Source organism: Idiotropiscis lumnitzeri, chromosome 5 (assembly GCF_059441095.1).
Source record: "Idiotropiscis lumnitzeri isolate Australia: NSW breed Sydney's pygmy pipehorse chromosome 5, RoL_Ilum_1.0, whole genome shotgun sequence".
Classification (NCBI taxonomy): Eukaryota; Metazoa; Chordata; class Actinopteri; order Syngnathiformes; family Syngnathidae; genus Idiotropiscis; species Idiotropiscis lumnitzeri.
Window position 1 is genome coordinate 10938824 of NC_142395.1, and position 24577 is coordinate 10963400.

Genomic DNA, 24577 nt, shown 5'->3' on the forward strand with positions numbered 1-24577 from the left:
GGCAAAATAAAAAAGCTCAATGTGATCTTATCTAATTAATTTTATACACTTACTATTTTTAGCTGCCTGTGTTTCTGTTGCTCAATGTAATCTATTGTTAATTTGGCACTCTTACCAGAATTTTTCTTTAAAGGTGTTGTGGCCAAACAAAGCAAAAATAACCAACGTAATTTTACCCCTTTCATTTGTTGCAGGTTCAACCAGGGAATCCCAGAGACTTCAAAATGATTATAACAACACTTTGTCTCATAATACAATTGAAATTTCCCATCTTGGATTGAAATCCACTAATAACTAACAAGTGCCCATTCATCACGGATGACGTGAATTACAAGACGTGGTCGATCCAACATGGAGAAAAAGAAGCCGTGCCCACGACTCCTTGACTACTTGGTGGTGGTTGGTGCAAGGTAAGGATTTTCTTTGACTGTTATTGATGATTTGGTTGAAAGAAAACATAAGGATGACAATTAAAATCATTTTGCCCCGAAATAAAAATAGAATAATTTACTTGGACATGCTCACATTTGTTTATAGGATGGCTTTATTACAGGCTGTAGGGTGGCCATGGCTCAGGAGGTAGCGTGCATCACCCAGTAACCTAAGGGTTGGCTGTTCGAATCCCGCTGCGTCCGAGTTGTTGTGTCCTTGTGCAAGATATTTCACCCACCTTGCCTCCAGTGTCACTCACACTGGTGTACGACTGGGTGTGAATCGAGGCGCAAGCTGCCTGCCACGTTTCCGTCAGTCTGCCGCCGGGTAGCTGTGGCTACAGAACAGTTTACTTCCACCACAGCATGAATGTGCGAATGCATGCATAATGTATCTATTGTGAAGTGTGAGTGCCCACAAAAGCACTATAAGAAAATTATAGATTATTATTATTTGTATTGTAATTAATATTGTTTAATTTGTGCTATTGTAGCATAAATCAGGACAATTAATTAATTTGTTAATTAAGGACAACTCAAGTTAAATGACTGAATGAACCTCTAGGGGCACCATGTCGTTTTTTGGGATTATTTTTCAAAGGGTAACTGATGGGAAAAAAAATCTTTAAATCTGCATTTTCATGGGAAGTATGCTACATTTGGAGAGGTTTAAATTTGTATTACAGCTTAGAAGTGAATATTTTTTGTACTTTTCGTGTGTGTATTTGAATTAATCAAGTTCTTATTACGTGCATGTTTATTTTCTGGTCTACATGGGAATTGGAGCGAGCACATACAAAAAAAAAAGAACAAAGTATGGGGATAGTAGTATAACAATGACTGGGAGCTTAAGAGGATAAAATCAACTAAAATAATAAAATCAGACAAAAAATGAAGCATCTTTGCACCAGTTAGTGTTCACTTTCTAGCCAGACAAGCGTGGGTTGCAACAGGTTAACCTCACCACTTTAACCTAATTTAGCGCACCAACTTGTACACAATCTGGTAACATCTGCAAATGTTACACTCACAGTTTGTCAGAGTTGGCCCCTAATTAGATGAGATTCTGAAGTTTGCCCTGATTTGAGTCTTGCTGTAGTAGGCCTGGTCAGTTGAAGAAAAAAAAAAAATTTAAAAACAAAATATGGTCTCGCTGGCCGGAGTTGCAGTGTGACAGTGTGTTTCTCCAGCAGCTGACTCATAAGCAAGTGTGCAAAGCCGAGTACAGTAGTTCTTTGTATGAACTGCCACTGGAGGAAATAGGAACTCTACATTAGTGTTCAACAAAGAGGTGTTCATTGTTGACATCCTGCACAATGTTATGTGATATCGTGAGCAGCTGCGAGACTCATGTGTCTCTGTGTGTGTGTGTGTGTGCTTGTGTGCTTGCTTTTGCTCGGGAGAGATAAGATAGTAGTGGAATAAATCCTTGGAGTAAAACTTTCCCATGTCGTGTTTTTGTGATTTTCATGGTAGCAGATGATAGTTTCCAATTACAGAGTACAGCCGAAAATGTGTCACCTATCTGTGTAATTATGACGAAGCTGGACATTTTTGTACCTTTTCAAAAACTGTCCCAGGTGGTGTGATATGACACGGCCCTAGTCATTTTTTTTTCTGTAATTAGCAAAAGGGCTACTAAATGTACTTTGCACATTGCGTACATTTGCTTTGGAGAATTAATTAAGACCACTGTTGAGCCCCACACTTGCTATGCACATACGTCAGCTTAGTATAACAAGGGTGAAGTCCAGCAATCATGTTACGATCCATTACAAATCTTCTGTTTTTCCGTCTCCCCTCTAGGCAACCAAGTAGCGATAGTGTGGCCCAGACCCCTCAGCTTCTCCGCCGCTATCCTCTGGAGGACCACCAGGACTTTCCACTTCCACCAGATGTGGTCTTCTTTTGCCAACCAGAAGGCTGCCTTAGTATACGGCAGCGTAGAGTTAGCCTTCGTGACGACTCTTCCTTTGTTTTTACTCTGACTGACAAGGACTCAGGAATTACTCGCTACGGAATCTGTGTCAACTTCTACCGGTCTTTTCAGCGCGGGCATCACCGCACCCGTACGGATAAAAGTGGCCATACAGAGACCGCAACACAGGGAGGGGACACCACAAGTGAGGGGTCTGATGGGAGCTCTGGAGGCCAGTCTTCTGGGTTATCACCATCTAACAAAGCTGAGTCAGCTCCTCATTCTGCTTCTGGAGAGGAGATTGAACCCCTAAATAGTGAGCAAAATGCTGGAAACGCAGCACAGCTCAAGCGAAATGCCGCAAAGATGGCTGCCAGGAATCGCAACAGTACACTGACCTCGTTGTGTATACTCAGCCACTACCCCTTCTTCTCCACCTTCAGGGAATGCTTGTATATTCTTAAGAGGATGGTAGACTGCTGCAGTCAGAGGCTAACACAGCGTGCTGGAATGCCCCATACATTCCAAAGGTGAGAAATGGTTGTTTCATCCGTGTATACGTTTTCCAGGATTTCAAGTTTAACAATTTGTTTTGCCCAAAATGTTTTATAATCAATGTTAGAATGACTTCCATGCCCCCTCTGCAAACAGAATTTGCTCTCATGTTCTTAGGTGTTCCTGCAACATCACTTTATCTAGCGATTACTTCACTGCAACTGCCTAGTGTTCCTTGACGTACACACACATTAATGTGCCAATTAATAACTTATACACAAACTCTCCGTCTTATTTATAGACGAGAAAACTAATTAGCTCGCGCTTGCATGTTTATTGCATGGATGTGCACATGTACTACAAATTTGAGAAATATTTAAGACAAACTTAATATGTTAATGGTGTGTTCAGTTTTGTCTGCATTTCCTGATTTTCCATCTCATAAATGAGGGATTTTCCGCAAATTAAATGATTTGATTCTATTGAGTTTAAGACAACAAAACTGATAGTAGCTAAATCAGTATCATTTACCCACTTGAAAAGGACTTCATTCCTGGAATCATCATGCATCATAGAATAAGTCTTTGTTGCACTCCTGTTTGGCTTACTCGTGATAGTGTGACAAAGTATTAATTTTCCCGTGTGACTGTGTGTTTGCACAAAACGTTTTACTCCAATAATATAGTGGTAAAACCACCAAATCTCTGTAATGTAGTTTTACTGTGCAACATACTTGCCAGTTTTGTACTGTATTACCCCAAGGATTACTCTGTACTTGTATGACTATTTCAGAAAGCAACATAACTCGGAGTGGGATAGATAATTGTTCTGTCCGACATGGTTAGATCAAGCAATGACAGAGAAGGAGAAGAGACATCATATTCAGAATCAGAATCAGAATCAGAAATCCCTTTATTGTCATTGTACTCAAGTGTGCAACGCGATTAGAGAGCTCCCCTCTCCAGTGCAATACAATATTGTGGCTGCAAGCCTTTTTTTCCTGTGATGCCACTAATAGATTGAGGTCTCTGGTTGCCTCTGGTTAACCTCATGATTTTTCTCCCTCTGCCACAGAAACAATCACCAACATGCTAGAAAGTGCTTAATGATATTATCTTTTTTATATCTGCTGAACACACATGCACACACATAAATGAAAGTGAAGACTCATTTATTCACTGAAATCCTGTGCATTTTCACTTTTTCCTGCAGTTTTACTCTTTTGAAAAACACTAAGCAAAGCACCGGGTATCTTTGCCAATGTTGCAATATTGCACCGACTAACTATAACACAAATGTGGTTTCTGAGCGTAATGATGTTCGTGTGGCAATACTTCTGCATCAAAACAGCGTCATCTCCTAGGACCGTGTGCTTCAATCTTCTTAACTGACACTTTCTTTTTCCATGTTTATGTACTTGTATTCTCAAAAATACTATAATGTGCTCCACAGAGACACCATGTGGCGGGTGTTCACTGGGGCACTCTCAGTGGAAGAGAAGGGCAGCCAGCTGTTGGCTGACCTTCGGGACATTGAATCGTGGATATACAGGTTACAACGTTCACCTGTACCGGTGGCAAGCCAGAGGCGTGTGGATGTGGAAGTTCTGCCCAATGAAATGAAACGGCCCCTCACCTTCGCACTGCCTGACAACTCCCGCTTCTCGATGGTCGATTTTCCATTGCACTTGCCTCTAGAGTTACTGGGTGTGGATGCCTGTCTGCAGGTTCTCTCATGTGTCTTGCTGGAGCACAAGGTAGGATCAGATCATCAAAAGTTAGTCCAGTGTTTTCATAACAATATGCCATACTTGTACGTCGTCTGTTTTGTCACATAAGACATTGGTGCGGATATCTAAATTTGTCCTCACTTTTCACCATTACAGTCCACTTTCATGTAACAGCTTTTCATTGAAAATCCTTTGTCTCTTTTTCCATATGAGCATGTAACGATTTCATATGTTTGCGTTGGTGCTAGTGCATACGTTTTAATGCTTAGTGACAGCTCTAATTTTATTGACTATACGTTTTGGTCAATCAATGAATGAGTAGGCATGGGGAGTGACTGGATATGTTTACATAAGCACACCACAAATCTACTGTAACCACATTCCTTTACAGTTAGAGGAAGCAAACTTCTGTGAACGCGCTGCGCTGCTAATGTCAGCTACACCGTCCGTCACAAATCACCCACAGATTTACTCTTTGGATAAAAATAGCAAATTTTGTCACTAGGGATAAAATGTTTTTCCATTTGTTTTATGTTTTCTTTTAAAATTATATTTTAAAAAATTACTGGGTACTTGACCCAGTTAGGGATTATTCAAGGAATGGATGAAAAACCACGATTGTCCTTCCTGAGTCAGTTCTTTTCAAAAACGTATCGTCAAAAATGGACGGAATATCCCTCTTTGGTAATTTGAGAAAATTGAAAGTGTGAATCAAATTAGTTGTCCTTCGCAATAATCAGTACCCAAAAAGTCGTTCTCAGTCTCAAAAAGGTTGGTGACCCCTGAAATAGACAGTTATACATGCCCACTGTCGTCATCGCGACATTCTCGGTCTGTCTCTCTTTTGCTTATTGGATGTCATATGTAAAAAATGATATTTAAAATAGAAAAACAAATGTTTGTTTGATTTAGGATTTGTCTTGGCAGATGATGCAGTTTAATTATGGCCTATTGAGCTGTGCATTGCGATGCATTTATTCAGTTTGTCCTTTTTTTTTTTCTTCAGGTTATTCTCCAGTCAAGAGACTACAATGCTCTATCCATGAGCGTAATGGCATTTGTGGCCATGATCTATCCACTGGAGTACATGTTCCCTGTCATACCCTTACTGCCAACTTGCATGGCTTCAGCTGAACAGGTACAATAGATGGTAGCACCTTTGGCGTTTGAAATTATCACAAAAATAAGAAAAAGAATTGTGGAATACAATTCAGATTGTCATAGATGCATTCCAACCACAGTTTTCTGCTTATGTGTGTACAAATGTTGAGAGAGACTAAATGAAAGAAAGGTTTGCCTTGCAACAAAGGGCTTGGTTAACTGCTGTTTTCTTGTATTCTGCTGCTGCACAGCTTCTTCTGGCCCCAACTCCCTACATCATCGGCGTACCAGCTAGCTTTTTCCTTTATAAATCAGACTTCAAAATTCCAGATGATGTGTGGCTTGTGGATCTGGACAGCAGCAAGGTAACTACAATGACATATTTTTGTTACCGTCTGACTTTGTGTTTTAAAACAATCAAAATTAATGTATTTTTTTTCCAGGTGAAAGCACCTACAAATGCAGAGATTCTACCACCTCTTCCAGAGCCTGAAGCTGGCGAGCTCAAGAAACATCTGAAGCAGGTACTTTGTGATTGGTTTAATTCTTTTTTTAAAAATTTTGTCCTAAACCTACTAGTACTGTACATGCCATGACATTCTGGAACCCTGGTATTTATTACGAGCCAACTTGTTATTTTTCATCATACTTAATTTTTTTCCTTCTATATAAGTTAATATTAAGAAAAACTCTTTTCCAGCCGTGTGAAGAGTAGGGGCTTCCTACTCCAACGGACTTGTATGTATTTTGTTTAGACTGTGCAAGAAATAGAAATTGATTTTGTTGTGCACTAACAAAACAACTGCAATGTTTTCTGCTCTTTTTCTGTTTTCTTTGCATGCTGTAGCTCTTGAAGGTAAAATTAGTTCTTAGGACCCTGTTATCCAAGGGGAAAAAAACAGTATTGCTGTTAAGACTGGTTGTGACACATGATCCCCCTAACTCTCACATCATCAGAATTTGGTTCTGATTCATGGAAACAGACACTTTGTATTCGTAGGTAACATTATGAGCCATAATGAACTCACACAAGGGTCCATTCACGTCCTGTTTGCTCCAGGGTCTAAGAGGGGACTTGACAAATGCATTGTGGCAAAGGAAATAATTTGTAAATATATTTTTATATCAAATGCAATGCTGGATGGGCTTAACTTTTGGTCGGAACAAAAGTGATGTTAGGATAGAAACGATTTTCTAACTCTTTATACTAACACAACAAATTCTAAAAATAACGAGGAATTATTCATTAAAAACTTTAAACCCGTTATGAGAATGCTACCAGAGGTCCATTTACAGAATGCAAGGTAGTTGCCCTCTCCCATTATAAGAATGCAGCAGGTTCAGGTTCCTTTCACGTTGTTTTTTTATTTTTTTAAATGATTTCAGTATTCAATAAAACGTTCTCGAAACTGATCTTGTCACATACACATACATGAATATAGTATACTGTATGCCACTGGCGTCGGGCGGAATCCTTGTACCTCGAAAATGACTTTTCAGAAGAGCACAAAAACAGCATGTGTGTTCAATCATTCACGTTACATCATCAAGGAGACTACGCTATTTGCATCACTTAGGATTGGTCAGCTATTTGTAGTAATGACACACACAGGTGTGGACTGACCATACATTTGTGCGGGGAAAAATATGAACGTTTGACATTTGGATTTCTGCTCGATGCCAGCGGTGTACCTTGAATCAGAGCCAGTTCGATGGCTTTGCGACTTTCCTTGTGTGTGGATGTGTGAGTGAGGCTGGTGTTAAGTGTGTGAAGCCTCTCTGTTTAGCAGTTGACCATTTGTATGCAGAAAATAACACCGATTATAATTAAAATGGGATAGCCCTTGAAGAGCTTTACTTGTATTCTAGGTTTTTGGCAATCATTATTGCCATTATCCCATCATAACTACTTCAATTTCGTCACTAATAGAGGTCCTTTCATGCTGCCTTTTTGCCAAAGTAGTGCATCTGAGGCGAAACAATAACTTTTTTTATTCGCCTGTGCCCATTCACACAGCTGTTGCGGCGTTGTGTATTCATGCAATTAAATGCATGGCCAACCTTTAGCATCGTTAGCAATGGCTTTCAAAGTGCCTTTTAAAGAGCATTGATTGTCAGGTGTTAAAACTGCGTTGCCCATTTTTGCGTCAAACTCTAGTCGTCTGTGTGTCGCAAACAATAGCAGAACTACTGTAATCCTTCAGTTATATAGGGACTTCAAGAGGCACTGAAATTTTTTTTTTCATGAGGTTAGTGTAGTTTTATTAGCACACAATTTTGTCCTGAAAAGCTGACTTTAAAAAGAAAAGGAAAGGGCCATGATTTTGTCATGTGCTGTTCCAGTGACACTGATCACCTCAGGCCGTCTTATGATTCTCCCAACATCTCTCTCCTAGTGTCTGGTTAGGTTGACCATGATCACCCAAAAGCAGATCTTCTCCACAGAAAATAAGGTTACTCATTTATTCTCCTGCGGAATGCTCCTGCATCCTCTTTCACATTACTTTGCTCATGACGATTACTTTTCTCTTTTTTCAAGAATTGAGTTACATGCATAACAGTGTCTCAGAATGTTTCACGGACCCCTAAACGTGCTGCTTAGCTCTGGCTTGAGCATGACTGAATATGTGTGCCTTGATTCTTGCATCATCGAGTGCCCTGGTAACCAAAAGCAGAAAAGGTGAAGCAGATACCTTTTAACAAAGACATTTCACCAGATCCAGCAACTAATTACAATATTCCATTATGCTTAGCTAAACACTGACAACTCTGCAGCAAGATTCAGAACATTCTGTCCCCCTCTTCTCTGATAATGACACACCCACCGCAAGCATCAACATTGCACAGATCCTAGCTTCTGTGTATTATAAGATTGCAAACATCTTGAAAAACTGTTAAAACAAGGGGATTTGCTTATTTTGGATTATTTGGTGTCAACATTTCCTTTTGGAGAGATGCTAGTAAGAGCATTTGTGCAATTTCCATCCATCCTTACTTTCCTTTTTTTTTGTTTCAAATGACCCAGATGATCTCTTGAAAAAAATTAGTTCCTCAAATGAATAGATTTCCTTTTTTAGTGCGTAGATGGTTGTGGCGTAACTGTCGTAATGTTGATGCCTCAGGTGGGAGTGGATCATCAATCCCTTATTTTATTATTTTTTTCAATTTTATTCTTGCGGTCTCACTCTTTATCCTTCTATCACTTGTTCCAGGCCTTGGCAAGTATGAGTTTGAACACCCAACCCATATTGAACCTGGAGAAGTTCCAGGAAGGTCAGGAAATGCCTCTGCTTCCCCCTGGACGTGATAAAGCTTCGCCATCATCCACTGAGTTTAACCCCCTCATTTATGGCAATGATGTCGATTCTGTGGATGTAGCCACCAGGCAAGCCTTTTGTTTATAGTATGTGTTGGTGTCACATATTTGTCCATTTTCTTACCGTTAATGCCGAAAGTTCAAGGGATGTGCTTGATTTTGAAAGAAAAGAACTGAACTATAATTCACACATTTTTTTTATTATTTAACAGAGTGGCCATGGTACGGTTCTTCAACTCTCAAAATGTTCTCCATGGTTTCCAAATGCACACACGGACCTTGCGCCTCTTCCCCCGCCCTGTGGTGGCTTTTCAGTCATCGTCGTTTCTTGCATCTCGCCCAAGACGATCGAGTTTTGCTGATAAGCTTTCCCACACCCAGGCAGTGGAGTTCTATGGAGAATGGGCTCTCAATCCCACTAATCTGGCATTTCAGAGAATACATAATAGTAAGATAATCTTTACAGTTTGATGTCTTGTTTCTAAATGTAACATTTCCTTGCATTAGAATGACCGTTAACTGTACACCCCTGCACACTTTGGTTTCAGATGTTTTTGACCCATCCTTAATTGGTGATAAACCGAAGTGGTATGCTCACCAGCTCCAGTCAGTAGTTTACAGAGTTTTTGATGGGGGCTCGCAGCTAGTTGAGGCTATGGCAAGTCCATTTGAGGATGAGAGCAATGATTCTGACGCCACAGACAGGTAAGGATGAATGCACTCATTTTGGTTTTCCTCGAGACAGTGTTGAGTTACTGATCATGGATAATGCATAGAATTTCATCGTTTGTAATCTGGTTTAATAGATTATCATGTATTTCTTTCCTCAGTGGTAGTGACAGTGAGGCATATGATGACTCCAGTTCATCCTATTCCTCACTTGGAGAACTTGTGAGTGAGATGATTCAAGGAGACATTCAGGGAGACACACCAAGTATGTTTTTAAGTTTATCAAAATGTCTCAAGCTTTGTTCGTTTTACATTGGAAAATCTTAGAACCGCTTTTATTTCCCAATTGGTTTTATGTAAATTATCACTTCCAACCTTTTTGTTTGTTGGTTTAATTGTTTGATTTGAATGCTTTAGGCCTTCAACCACATACCCATGCTGCTCTGGGAGATGCAAGTGAGGTGGAGTTTCAAGAGTTCCAAGACTTAAGAGAAGGCTCAGACGGTCCGTCCAGCGGGGACGGTCCTGGCGAAACATCCGATGGACAGGCCCTTCGCTCAAGCTCCAGCACAACTGCAAGCTCCAGTCCCAGCACGATCATTCAGGGAGTCAACCACGTATGTTATCACTAACATTGCTAAATTGAAATAAAATAAAATTATTTGCTTGTTAAATATCTGTAGTTATCTAGCTATTCTATCTGCACATTTTGCCATATAATCCATTTTTGAAATCTTTTTTTTAACAGGAACAAGGGGACGCACCTGAGAGTGAGACGCCAGCTGTTGGTTCTGGCCCTCAGAATGCAGCCCTTGGCGTTACCAGCCAGCCGTCTCTCAGATCAACAATTGAATCTGGCCTGGCGGAACCGGCCACAAAAAAACGAGAGTATGACAACCCCTATTTTGAGCCTCAGTATGGCTTTCCCTCTGAAGATGATCCTGATGCAGAAGAGCAAGTGGAGTCATACACCCCTCGATTCAACCAGAACCTCAATGGCAACAAGTGTGTTAAACTTGTTCATCACTTGAATGAACTAACTCTTCATTCAAATGGGCGCTCTGACCAACCATGCAATGTCAAAACCCAGCATGTCCAACTATTTATCCATTCATGGTGGTCTTGAATCTTTGGCGGTGTGGTGTTGTGATTTGTATTTACTTATTATAAGTTTTAATATTTTCCTCATATTGCATGCAATTGTTTGTGCATCTCTGAGGATATTTAAATAGATCTGTTTTATTTTTAAAGGGCACAGCGTCCTTCACGCCCGATTAGTTTGAGGCTGCCCGGGGAGTCTGATGGAGAAGGCGACAGCTCACCAAACTCAACCATTTCCAACAGCAGTAATGACGGATTTGGGGGACTGATGTCTTTTGCAAGTAAGAACATTTTAACTAATATAAATTGTGCTATTTTGCTACAGAGTTGCCTGGTGGAAAATGTTTGGCCTTTCGATGCCTTAGCAAATTCTGCAAGGGAAGAGCACCCCATCAAGTGCTGTGGAAAGAATGGCTTGATCGTGATCAGTGGTAAAAGATGGACAACTCCCACAGTAACGATCACTCAGGATGAGAATAGTTTGAAACGTTTTTATAGTTGTTTTTTAGCTTCTGAAGGTCGCGTTTTCGGGTAAATATTTCACAGGCTTTGACTGGTTTTGCTTTACACATATTTGTCCGGTGATGATAAGTATATATCCGGTCACAAAATAGTTTTCATGCAGGGTTGTACGGAGACATCTTGCGGCTACACAGCGCCCCCTGTTGTTGTAGTTGTTGATAATAACATCAACATCTATCCATTTTAGGTAATCTTTACAAGAATCATGGCACCAGTTTCAGTCTGTCCCAGCTTGCTCTACCAAACAAAGCTGCGAGGGAGAAATCCACTCCTTTCCCCAGCCTCAAAGGTAGAGTAGCACAACCGATCACACATTTTTGACAGACTTTCTTTCTCCAAGGTCAGTTGATTTTCTGAGCCCACTTAATTTAGTATTTTTTAATGCTTTGTTATTGCCTAAACAAATTAATACTAAGTATGACAAAATAATGATTTGATCTTAAGAGGTTTGCGCTTACAGTATACAGGTAGCTAAGTACGCGCATGGCTTACTAAGGGGATCGCTTTTAAACTTGAGCATATAAGAAAGTGTAGGTTTTCATTATTTGAATGACTATTGTTTTTTGTGTTCTGCTTTTCCATCGAAATACATTTCTTTCTCATAAAAGAATACTTAAATTTTGACATTGAGGAGGAGCTGGACCAAGCAGGTCTGTAGCAATTCTATTTTTATAGCCTGACTTTTTTGTCCTCCCTCTGATTGCTAACACTTATGGCACTATTTTAAAGGAGTGTATTGAGGATTTTAAACACAGTGTTCTCACAATTCTTAAAAAAACTCAAATGTTATTGGGTTTAAATGTTGTTGCGCTTCCCTAGGGAGTCTACATTTTATTATTGGTGCTCCTTTGTAACATTAAAACATAGTGACTGAATTAGCAACAATTCCTCTTTCTACCATTAAAAATGCAGTCTGATTTTGATTTGATGTCAAGAATATCATTCCTTTTATGGACATGATGCACTGTTATTATGCGTAAATCACACCTCATAGTGAGCAAATAACAAAAAATAGTAGGACGTTTTGAATAAGAGATTTAAAAGGCTATGTGTATTGTAAAAGTTGTTGAATTTTATTTGTGTCTGTGGTGAAATAGTTGATTCTCGCATTAGTAGTCATTTATTCATGGTCGTTGTGATAGGAAAAATTAAAGCTATTGGCCAAATGATCATGCTTTCAGGCAAAAATGTAATTACTTTAAGAAAAACTGAGAGAAAAAGTAGCATGGTGCTCAATAGCTCCAATCCATGTGGAATAGCTGCCATAGAAAATGTCCCATTCCTTTTCATTACGGTATGTTTTGTCTTTGTTGTCCAGATGCACCTGACAGTCCGGGTATGTCTAGTCTTATTGTTTTGGTTTGCATTTGCCCCCTTCCCCTCAGTAGGCCCATACCTATCTTGGTTTTTCGGTTTAGGACTAAGATAGTGGACACCGTGGTGAACTGTTGATCCACACCTTCCCATTCCTTCCATATTTACTGCTGGTGGTGGTCTTATTCATCGAAATAACCCTCAACATAATGCAACCATTTATATATGCATTTACTCTGCAAAGGGAAAACTAATTTTGTTGTGACAGCTACATATTTACAAGCCATAGCGTTCCCCACATATTTGCGATTTTTGTTTTTTCAGCCTATCTTCCATTAGTCGCTGTTTGCTGTTTTTGTGCTCCGGCCAAAACCATTAAAGTATTGCTATGGTGCCGTCTTGGTGCCAAAGAACTATTCATGTGAGTTTAGGTGATTTTTTATTTTTTATTTTGCTTTGCCTGCATCTTGAAGGAACGACAGTATATTAAAGTGAAGTGAGGCGCTTCATGTAGTACTTTGGGGCCATTTTAGGGTTTTGGGGTATTTGGCCGTATCCCCAGCAAATAACAGGGGAACACTACAGCATCCAGTGAACCTCCGTTTGCCTTAGAACAACATTCCCTTTTCGGGAATTCCCAAGCAGTTGACCTTTTCCCACCTGAGACTATGCTTTTGTTTTGTCTTACTGTGTGTTAGGTGGCTTCCTGATGTTTTGGGGTTTCTTCTCCATTCAATCCCAAATATTTATCAAGATGACAAGTTAAACATTAACGGCCTATTATAGTGTCCTGATGCTTTTGAGTTTTTTTTCCATAGAGCATTCAATTGTAGTCAAAGTCCTGTGTAGGCTCATACAGTATATATTTTGCACTTTACACATGTGCAATGCGCAACTTGTACTCGTTGCAATACAATACATTTTCGGGAATTATACATCATGAGCCATCATTTCCTTTTTTGTTTTTGGCCACTTTTCTTCTGTTTGGAGTCATCTTAAGTGTGCATGCATGATGTGTGTATGGGTTGATGTTCAGACTGGTTGTGATTGGGCCGGTATCCCTGTCTCTGTCCACTCGTGGCAGCAACTAATTCTGGGTTTTGTGTGCAGTATTTGGGCTAAATTCTCTAATGGAGATAATAACAGAGGCCGGCCCGGGGAGCGGAGAAGGTGGGTTGTGCCCTTTTCTCGAGTGAGGTGCATGTTTCTCCAAGCCAGTCAACTACATCTCCCCACATCCTTTTCTCTCTTCCTCTGTGTGTGCCATCAAGGATTCACTTAGTTTCCCCTCAGACTATTTTCGAGTCACATGATAGATTTTATTTATTTAGTCATCCATTACAAATGTTTTTAAAGGTTGGGACGGATGTAAGTGAAGTACCACATTATGCAACAGATGGGCACAGGCACCAAACACAGAACAGAATCGATTAAAAAAAATAAATAAAAAAAATACTTCTTGCAGGTTTCTTTTTTCCCCCTGTTTCGACAATTTCAATGGGGTTGGGCATAATTATACTGTACTCCGCATATTAGCATTTACATTAATGCTATGTAGCTGGTAAATCTCGACTACGGTTGTTTAAAAAAACAAAAGGAAAAAAAACCAAAACAACAACTGGGGTTTCCTTTGTTCTTGTTTTCTTCAGGAATATCATGCTAGTGATGCATTTTTTGTTTATTGTGAGATTTTACATACTAGTACACACAAGATCCAGGTCAATACTGTTTGTGATTTATTTATTTATTGTTCCATTGATATTGTGTTGGTTTTCATCTGCCTGGACTCCTAATTAGACAATAAAAATTTAAGATAAGAATTTGCTACCTGTTATATTATGTAAATTCTGCCCTTTAAAATTAAGTCAGTGAGCTAAAACAAACACATTTTTTCATTCATGTCAACATCACGTCAATCCTGAAGATGCATATATTCGTAACAGAAGGGCAATTAGATTAAAAATCTTTATTTTGGCTAACTAGGTCTGTAATGTAAAAGAATTGCATTATATAAATAAGCGATGACTCACACTTGATGCTTGCCTTTGTTAATGTGATGTGGTTTGTACTAGGAGCATGATTGACACAACCCTTTACAAGACATCAACGACATTGCGGCAATTCACTTGAGTCAGCTTGAGCTCTTGTTTTCTTGCTTTAGTGAATTTAGCAATCCATCCTCCTTTTCTTTTGGGCATGTAACTGCTGACGTCGTTTCTACACTGAATAGTTTTGGTCTCGTACAGTATGTGCCAATCCAATGTTATGCCACCACCCAGAGCAGAATTTAGTTCTCCTTTTGTGTGCGCGTCTATTCTATGCTTGTGTGTTTTGCCCTTCAACTCTCCTGTTGTAATATTTGTCTTGCAGCTTCTGTGATCATGTGGTCAATTATTGACCGTAGATTACTCGTTGTTTCATTTCACTTATTACGGTGATGAAGGAGCGGCATCAAAACAAAACAAACACCTTCTAAAATGCTGTTGCTGTTTACCCAGACTTCCTGAGTTTTTCCTTTTGTGCAAATTTTGGATCCTATTTTTTAGGCTGTCTGCAGTGTTTCGAGATCTTAGTGTGTTGCTTTCGTTCACAGGTGCACGAGCACCTCGGGCACTTGTGGACCAGAAGTCTTCTGGAATCAAACACAGTCCAACGGTGAAAAGAGAATCACCCTCTCCTCAGGGCCGGATCAATAATACGAGGTATTCTTTAAAATATGCTAACTTTTTAAGAGAAGTATCACAGCCACGTGTGCAATATTGCTTGCTATGTATTGAAAAACGACCTTTGCATATCTGATGAATACATCTAAGCCTGTGGTATGAATGCAGTGAAAACCAGCAGTTCTTGAAGGAGGTTGTACAGAGTGTCTTGGATGGAAAAGGTGTCAGCTGGTACAACATGAAAAAAGTGCGACGCCTGCTGGAGAATGAGCAGCTCCGTGTCTTTGTGCTGAGTAAACTTAACAGAGCCAGCCAGTCAGAGGAAGACTGCAGACAGGAGATCATACGAGATGTGGTAAGAGGATTCTTTCAACCCCAATTAAAAATGCCAACTCTTTTTTAATTAGCAGATTTCTATACAATTTATGTTTCGTCACAATATGGTTCATTAAATTAGGTTATTAAAGATGAAGCTTTGGCAAATGTCACTATCAGGATATGAATATATTTTCTTTGCCTCAAGATCTTGTAATTAATATTAGATTATGAATGTCATTTGAGTGTTAATCAACCCTGCAAAAAACATCCTGTTTTTTTTCTCATTTAATCTATATTTTTAAGAACCTGTATTTTTTGCTAAATTGGGAAAAAAATAAACAGACAATTGAATTTATTAAGAGAGCTTATAATAGAATGCGAGGAAGCGATTACGTTATTTATATGAAGGTTTTTCTGTTGAAAACCAACATAAAATAGCAGAGCAACTTTCCACACTTGATATCACATCTTGTTTTGCTAAGTGTCAGTTCTTGCATGTGCTTGTATTTTTGATATGAATCATCTTTGTTTTCAGGAGGTGAGCAGAAAGGTGTACAAGGGCATGTTGGACATACTGAAATGTACAGTATCCAGTTTGGAGCATTCCTACACAAATGCAGGCCTTGGAGGAATGGCCAGTGTCTTCAGCTTACTGGAGATAGCCCGCACACATTATCAAACCAAAGGTAAGTTAACAGATAATCTTTGTGTTTTTTGTGATAAGATATTACCGGTAATACAAATGATGTACTCATCCTTAAAACTTTTTTTCTAAGCATATGCCTGTGCCGCATGTACCAGCCTGCATTTGTGTCGAGCTTTCTTTCATTTAACTAACAAAACTAATAAACACTCCTCTAATTCTGCTGAACTTCGTCTGTGGCCCCTTTAATTTTGATAACTTGTTAGACCCTGAAAAGCGCAAGCGAAGTCCCACAGATAGCGCTGGCAGCCCGGGGAGTAAAGAGAGTCCTTCCGGTCGAATGGAGGCAGCCAGACCACCAGGTCTTCTGACCATTCCTCATCTGCAGCTGCCGCATCACACAACGGGCAGAGGAGCCCGCCATTTTGACACCCGGAGCCTGAATGAAGAGAACTTTATTGCCTCGATTGGTGTGTACACCACTCCAGCCTGGTTGCATGTGCGCAGTGAGATCCCTTGAAAAGCTCATCAACTCCAGAACAAATTCCTCTCCCTTCTTCAACCATTCCCAAGAAAGTTACATTCATGACAATGCAGGAGTTACAACATTCCACACATTACTGGTCAATTGGCTTTTCAGCAATCAGGACAATGCTAAAAGCAACTAAGACTGTGAATGATTTACATTCACATGTGGACATGTATAAAAAAAATTCAATATAATATAACTCTTAAAGTGTCAAAATAAAAAAAAATGTTTGGAATAGTGTGTAGCCCTGTGTCCATGCTGGGACTGCGTTTGTCTCGCCTTCCTAAAACATTTGTGTCCCAGTTTGCCTCCTCTCGAGAGGTCTGTCGTCAGCCTCTCAGCACCTTGAACGCATGTCCTTTTGTTTTGCAATACCTAAATCTGCAGTAGTGGCCAAGGTAAACCAGTCATATGGGCATCTTTAGAAAAATGATCGCTTGCTTTTGCCTTTACTGCAGGTTCGTAAAACACCTAGAATATGGCCGTTCTATTTGCTCTCAGCATGGATTGTGGAAACAAACTCCCAGGAAACAGTCCCAGTTACAAACAAAATGGAAGCATTTGAGTTGTGTCATTGCTAAAGCACGAAGTACAATAATTGGTGAACCGTAAATGAGATAATTTTCTGGGCCTGTATACCAGGGACACGTTCAGTCAACCTTCAAGTAGCTTGACACCTCTCTCAACCTTGCAACCCTTCTCTTCCTGTTAGAAGTTGCACCCTCAATTCTACAGAATGCTGTGAGATGTGCACCCCAGCTTTTGCAACTGATCCCATTTCATCTTGTGGCTTGTCAGCCCATCAACCACATTCCGTGCTCTTGACTCGCGCCGTTAACTGTTAACTGGCCAGCCCAACCACTTCAATTTGTTAAGGGTGTTCTCTGTTCTGTGATCTGACTCAGAGCGCATTCTGATGTTGGTGTGGCTCTCCAGGTGCTCTGAATGTGTTGTAATGTTACCATTTATAGCTATACTCACAATAATGGGCACAACTTGAAAAGCTATGTCAGTTTTCAGGTTGTTACGGAGCTACATGGAAACATTACAAAACATTCTCCTGACATCATTCAGTCGTGCCATATCTATTTTTTTGAGTTTGTTTAACTTGATTTCATTTTACTTTCAATGCTCATCGACCATACATTTTCAACATGCTCTCTGACTATCTGTCTTTCTCTCCTTGCTTGCAATGCATCTTGGGTAGAATTGTGGAGCAAGCACCAGGATAAGCAAAAATCTATGGAAAAACCACAGAGTAAGAAACTTCACACATCAAAAAAGATTGGGGTATTAAATTGTTGGCTCTTTTCCCACCCCTCTCTGTCTTTTTATAGTCAACTATCTCTTTACGCCGGCATATAAAAGGGACTCATTAGTGTGATTATATTATTGACTCATAAAGTCAGGTAGCGCAACATTTTATATTTAATACATGACGTAGACCCATTTTAGCCTGTTTCTTATGGTTGACAGTCTAGGCCTCATAAATCATATTCATGATCTGATATCAATAAGATTTAAATTCATGTTGCAGCCCAATTTTGTTTGTTTTAGCAGTAGCAAATTCTATGCTATAGTTTACAGGCTTTAAGATATTTTGAATGTAAGACCTTGCATCAAAATCAGCTTACATTTACACATGCTGCCCTTTCCTTCTCTTTATTCTTTCTAATGTCTGGCTTTTTATTTTTTGATTTTATTCTTTATAGATATTGATGCCGTTTGTAAATGTTTCATATTGCAAAATGACTAAATGTGTCATATTCCACTGAAGGTGACAGACTAATTACACTTATTGTCTCTCAGTTTGTCGGCATGCCTAACTGCCTGTGTCTGTGTGTTTTTGAGCCACATCGGCAGCACTGACGAAGACTTACTGTTTCGGTCTGTGATGGAGTGTTACACTGCTTCACGCTCTTGCAGTTTGGTTTTCATTTGTGATTGTTTTTCACAATTTGACTGCACTTTGGGCTTGCTCCCTTCTTGCTTCACTGTCTGGTCCTCTTGAAGTTTCTTAATTTACACTTGAATGAATCTGTCAGTTTATGTACACTCACCATTCACATGAATTCACAATTGCACAATTTAGGGGTTTCAATGACATAAATGAGTCTTTTTCTTGTTCATTTTTGCCTTGATAGATAGAGATAATTTAATGTGTAAGTACTTTGTACTTGTAATTTATTTTGATATATCAGCAAGACATTCTCTTATTTTTCACCTCGTATTTTCTTTATACAAAAAAATGTTCCTTTTGTTTCGCTGGAATGTTTGTAAAATTCTTCACCATCTAACTCACTGACGCAAGCCTGCACAGATTAAGCAGGACCACAGCGTAGAGCATGGATGGATGTTTAATTTTACAACTGGTAATTTAAGAAAACAAATCTGAAATCATGCATGCATTTACCAAGTAAGGATCTATAATTTGCATTTTTTTTGGGGGGGGGGGTTGAAAAGATCCTTGGAATCCCAATATTGCCATGACATTCATGTCCCTGGTGATTGTAATTAAAACTAATACTGCAATTGCACAGAATAATGGTGAAAAATGCAAATTTTTGATAGGTATAACGGTCACCTTTATGTTCTGACCAGTAGCAGTAGTTGTGCTTTCTGCACCATAGTGTACTGGAAAATTTCATCTATGAAGTGAAGACGATATATTTCTTTCCTTGTGTTGTTGATGTGCATTGCTGGCTTTGAATCGGGTGACTCGCAGCAAGGTAAGATTGCGCAAGATACATTGATAGATAGTCTGACAGTTGTATTCGTCCTCAGGGGCTGATGGAGCAAAGCAGCAGCGCCCCCAGGTGACAGATGCAGAGGAGAAGAAATCTCAAATGAGTGCTGATAGTGGTCTCAGTGTCACCTCTGGATCTCAGGTTAGTGCATGCTGTACATAAACCTGAGTAAATAGAATCTAGGGGAGGTTGGGCATTTTACTAAAGTTTGCCGATCCAGCAGCATCCTGGGTATCTGTACGCGTACATTTCACTCCCACTTATATACTTTGTACTTAGAATGGATATTGCTAGCCAGTGTACTCTGTGATGTCTGATCAAAATATGCTGCTGTCATGATTGGTGATTTTTGTCTATGATCTTTTGTCTCTCCTTGTCTTCGTAGAAGAGTGACACTGAGTCTGTAACAAGTTCTGAACCTCCCATCTTAACAAGAAGTACCAGCCAAGACTCAGAGGCCAGCACAGTGGTAGGGCAGGACCAACTCATAGTGCCTTTTTCCTTTGTCTTATTTATCTACATTCATTTTACATCCTAGATGATAGTTACGAATCAACCAATCATTTGTCCTATTTTGAGTAGTTGTCAACTAAATCTCTGTTTTTAACATTTTGGGAATATCAAAAGAACAATATGTAAGGGTGGTGAAGCCACACTAATCAAGTGAACAAAAGTTGCCATTTACAGCATTTTAATGAATTTATTTTGTGTCTGTAGATAAGCAATAGCTCTGGAGAGACTTTGGGTGCCGACAGTGACCTGAGCAGTACAGTGGGAGATGGCTCGGGTGGAAGAAGTGCTTTACATTCAACCCAGTCCAGAGGGACCCTCTCTGACAGTGAGATTGAAACAAACCCTGCTACCAGCTCAGTGTTTGTAAGTTGAAGAATTATAGCTCAAGTCTCATTGCATTCTTGGGGAAAAAGAAATCTTGGCTTGATTTATTTGTCTGTAGTATGTGTATTTCACGTCTTATGTATTGAACAATGAAAGAAATTATTTTATTCAGTCAATATTTATTGATTTATCTGCCTCAAAAAATTCATATCAGCCTTCCTATGAAGCTTTTCAGAAATCTACGTTGACATCCCTAATCAATAAATTCGACTTCATTATAAAAGCTGTTTCAGTAAGAGCTGCACCTGGGAGCATATCACATATGATGGCCATGTGGAAGCACATTTAAAGAAAATACGAATAAATGGATGTCACCAACTAAAAAATGGCATTACTTTGATGGCACAAAATGTGTATGGTTTGTCTGGTTTAACCAGGGAAAGACTCACACACTAAAACCTGGCGCAAAAGAACATGCATCTGCAATGGCAAAAGGGATGCCTACTCAGCCAATGGAGGACATCAGTATGAGGATCTATCTTTGCGAAGGCCTGTTGGGTACGTGCCGTTTGTGTTGAAATCACTTGTGTCAATCTGATTGCCTCTCTTCCTGTTTGTTTTTTTCTGTGTTTGGTCTGTACCCTTTTTTTATGTTGCCATTAACGCTTTTCAATTTTGGCCTAACCCCCTCTGCTTCTCTTCCCTCCCGCTTATTTTTCCTCATGGGTAAATCTTCCAGGCCGCGATAAGAGCTCCGTTTGGGATCAACTAGAGGATGCTGCCATGGAAACCTTTTCGCTAAGTAGGGCTAATCTCTTGCTGTGGCCCTTTTTCCTTTGTGTAGGGTGCAAATGTTGTTCACCAAGTCTAGTGCTTAATTTAACAGCTGGTGTTTTGTGGGTTTTTTTTTCCACTTGATCAATTTTCTCTAAATCCAAGCTGTATGTTTTTGTTTTTTTGTTTGTTTGTTTTTGTTTGTTTTGTTGAGAAGGAATGGGAAGCTGCAAAGTGTGACTGTCCTCTGGCGTTACCCTTGTAAATCTTGCACTGTAAATATTGACATGTTCACTTTCTCCTCATCCTTTCCCTTTCTGCCGATTCTGACAAATGCAAGCTAATAATGTCATCAAATGATTGTTAAATAATAATGGAAAAAGTAAAAACCATCTGACTTTTCAGCTTAGTGCACCCACAGGGCTAGTAGTGGAACTGTGCATAGGTATAAGTAGTCAGTATTAACCAATCCCTAATCAGTCTGTTAAAGCTAATAATAAAATCCACTACTGATGTAAATAATCATTTGACTGACAAGTCTATTTAGAGCTTCTTTTTTTTTAAACATTGCAAGAAATGGACTCAAATGCACAACGCTATGTCACTGAAGATCCTAATCAAATCCAAATATTTTTTGTTAACAAAAATCTGCTCTATTATAGTCCTGAGAACCTAAATACAAGAAATACAAAAACTTACTTCAACAGTAAACGGCGACCATGTTTGCTCTTGTTTGATCTTGGCACATTTTGAATGATATGATGTTTTTTACAGGTAAGGAACGTTCCACTCTGTGGGACCAGGTGCAGTTCTGGGAGGATGCCTATTTGGATTCCGTCATGTTAGAGCGTGAGGGAATGGGATTGGACCAAGGACCACAAGAGATGATTGAACGGTTTGAAATAATTTAGCTTTTAGTTTTTCCCCCCCAAGCTTGAATCAGGATAGATTTGTGTTTTGATTGCTGGGTTGGTTGGCTAGTTAGCATGTTTACAAGAATACCATAAAGCTGATTTACGTAATGACCCAGAAATAATTTTAGCAGTTCAACCTTTGCGGAAGACTGCACTTCAGTAAGTGCTATTTCACTTCTTTATTTTTAGATAGAATTGCTGTAATATATACTTAATTAATGAACCTTTCACAATGTACCCAAAGTATGTTTCTGGTCTGTCTTTCAATAGATACTTGTCACTGGGAGAACATGATCGAAAGCGTCTGGAAGATGATGAAGACAAACTCCTGACGACACTACTGCACAACATGATTGCGTACATGCTCATGACGAAAGTAAGAAACAATATTTGCATGTAATATATAATTGATGGGTTGATACCATCATACATTCAACAGTTATTCTTGTGCATGTTTTTCTAGGTGAACAAAAATGACATCCGAAAGAAAGTGAGGCGCTTGATGGGCAAGTCCCACATTGGCCTTACGTACAGTCAAGAGATCAATGAATTGCTGGACAAACTGACACAAATGGTGAACATTTTGTCACTTCAATGTACGTTTTAAACTGTTACAGTATGGATCACTTTTTTGTGTTGTACTCTTAGCATGGCCGTGAGCTCTCTATCAGGCCCTGTGGAAGCCGTCATATCAAGAAACAAACGTTTGTTGTACATGCTGGTACTGACACCACTGGAGACATCTTTTTCATGGAGGTTTGCATAAACGTTGCTATTGTGGCTTGATATTACAAATTGAACTTGGGCCGTGTTGGTAAAGTATATTATGTGTATTCACTCATTGTCTCAGGTTTGTGATGACTGCATAGTACTTCGCAGCAACATTGGTACAGTGTACGAGCGCTGGTGGTACGAGAAGCTCATCAATATGACTTACTGCCCCAAGACCAAGGTTTTATGTCTCTGGAGACGTAACGGCCAAGAGACTCAACTCAATAAGTTCTACACCAAAAAGGTTTGAAGTTTGTCCCTCTGAAGTTTGTCCCCGGCCCCTTCCACTCTCCTTAAGATGCAGTACTTTTCTCTTCGCTTTCTAGTGTCGTGAACTCTACTACTGTGTTAAAGATAGTATGGAAAGAGCTGCCGCCAGACAGCAAAGCTCCAAACCAGGTACGGCTATGTGTTTTTATAGTATAGTTTGGATTTATCTGTGTGTGATGCCCCAAGTAGTTGTGATCAAAGTCACAATTAACTCCAGTACACAAAAGAAGTGGCGCACTTATAATAATTTTTGTAAAAGGCTTTCACTCACCATTCCAATAAGTCACAAACGACCGGTTTCCGCTCTGTTCTTACAGCGATGACGTAAATGCAAGTAACCACGTGCTGGAGACTATTGCTAACTGATGCTGTCATCGTCATAATTACATTTATTATTTCTGGGGAAAAGAATTCTAGGCCATGACTATAAAACAGTCAAATTAAAAACATCAAATAGAGCGACAACTGAGCGTGCTTTCTTGTGCCATATGATGACGCATTTTCTTCATCAAAAGTTCATCACCTTCCCGTCGTGACCTTAAAATATATGTCGTAAACTGAGGGCTCCTTGTATTGGCGACTGAATCGTAACATCCTAAATGTTTATGACGTCCTGGTCAATGAAACAACTTCCTGTCCCTTTCCTTCATGGTAAACATTTACAACCAGATAAATGTAACTAAGCCTCTAAATTTGTCTAAAAAATGTTTCAATTCTGAAGAGCGCGAAATGTTTGACTTTTTCGTTAGGCCCAGAGCTTGGTGGAGAGTTTCCTGTCCAAGATATGAAAACTGGTGAGGGAGGATTGCTGCAGGTCACACTGGAAGGAATTAACCTGAAGTTCATGCACAGTCAGGTAAGTAGCACGGACCACCGCAGAAAGAGGCTTCATACCTCATTCAAGGGCATGAAAACAAAACTCACTCATGGTAATCGAGTTTTCATCCCATCTTATTCAATGCCTTTCTGCTCATCTCACTACTTTGCATTTCCTTTCACGTTGTGACCGTCTTCCTCTAGTGTTACCCACTTTAGCTTGTAGTCCAAAGGTAGTCATGTCTGGTGAAATGTTCGATTGGCCTTTTGTCATACTAGATATTTTCCTTAGAGGAAGAACTTGTCTTTGGCGTTTTTGATTTAGCTGTTTTCTTTTCGTGTTAGTGTCTTTGCCTGCATGCTTGCATTTCTCAAACTATATCAACTATGAACACATTCCTCCACGTGTTTCTTTTCACATTTGGGAGATAAAACTTTTTGTTCATTTACTGTGTGGGCGGAATTTAAGTGTTGATGTGTGTGTTGTGCATCAGTGGTAAGACTGATGACCTTGATCGAAGACTTTTCATTAATAATTGGCTATTCAGTAGCAACCTGGACATTTCAAGTTTGGACCCTCAAACATTGTCATGTGTTGTTTTCACATCTGCATAGTCAGTGAGTTAGGACAGATGGCTGGCAAGATATTTTGATGATTTCTCAGTAATTTGAGGAAACTGTGTCCGAAAATGACATCGG

The 24577-nt window shown here is 39.6% G+C and overlaps 1 protein-coding gene across 23 annotated transcripts in view; it reads left to right on the top strand.

Annotated features, from left to right (window-relative positions):
• The window catches only part of madd (MAP-kinase activating death domain), a 39270-nt gene that overhangs the window by 3504 nt on the left and 11189 nt on the right, over nt 1-24577 (top strand). For 2 of the 23 annotated variants that reach the window (XM_088296368.1, XM_088296382.1), the window contains exons 2-36: nt 195-410; nt 2238-2879; nt 4297-4600; nt 5580-5711; nt 5926-6039; nt 6118-6198; nt 8071-8127; nt 8887-9059; nt 9203-9438; nt 9539-9695; nt 9821-9924; nt 10077-10276; nt 10408-10664; nt 10911-11041; nt 11470-11571; nt 11891-11932; nt 12601-12618; nt 13707-13766; nt 15190-15298; nt 15428-15614; nt 16113-16263; nt 16487-16690; nt 17957-18007; nt 19534-19637; nt 19882-19965; nt 20214-20372; nt 20771-20891; nt 21073-21135; nt 21882-22002; nt 22292-22397; nt 22485-22595; nt 22670-22777; nt 22872-23036; nt 23119-23191; nt 23812-23918. In XM_088296368.1, coding sequence (XP_088152494.1) covers nt 352-410; nt 2238-2879; nt 4297-4600; nt 5580-5711; nt 5926-6039; nt 6118-6198; nt 8071-8127; nt 8887-9059; nt 9203-9438; nt 9539-9695; nt 9821-9924; nt 10077-10276; nt 10408-10664; nt 10911-11041; nt 11470-11571; nt 11891-11932; nt 12601-12618; nt 13707-13766; nt 15190-15298; nt 15428-15614; nt 16113-16263; nt 16487-16690; nt 17957-18007; nt 19534-19637; nt 19882-19965; nt 20214-20372; nt 20771-20891; nt 21073-21135; nt 21882-22002; nt 22292-22397; nt 22485-22595; nt 22670-22777; nt 22872-23036; nt 23119-23191; nt 23812-23918 — 4893 coding nt within the window. In that variant the 5' untranslated portion in view covers nt 195-351. The remainder of the gene's footprint in view (nt 1-194; nt 411-2237; nt 2880-4296; nt 4601-5579; nt 5712-5925; nt 6040-6117; nt 6199-8070; nt 8128-8886; nt 9060-9202; nt 9439-9538; nt 9696-9820; nt 9925-10076; nt 10277-10407; nt 10665-10910; nt 11042-11469; nt 11572-11890; nt 11933-12600; nt 12619-13706; nt 13767-15189; nt 15299-15427; nt 15615-16112; nt 16264-16486; nt 16691-17956; nt 18008-19533; nt 19638-19881; nt 19966-20213; nt 20373-20770; nt 20892-21072; nt 21136-21881; nt 22003-22291; nt 22398-22484; nt 22596-22669; nt 22778-22871; nt 23037-23118; nt 23192-23811; nt 23919-24577) is intronic. The other 21 variants (XM_088296369.1, XM_088296383.1, XM_088296373.1 and 18 more) reach the window with 18 other exon arrangements.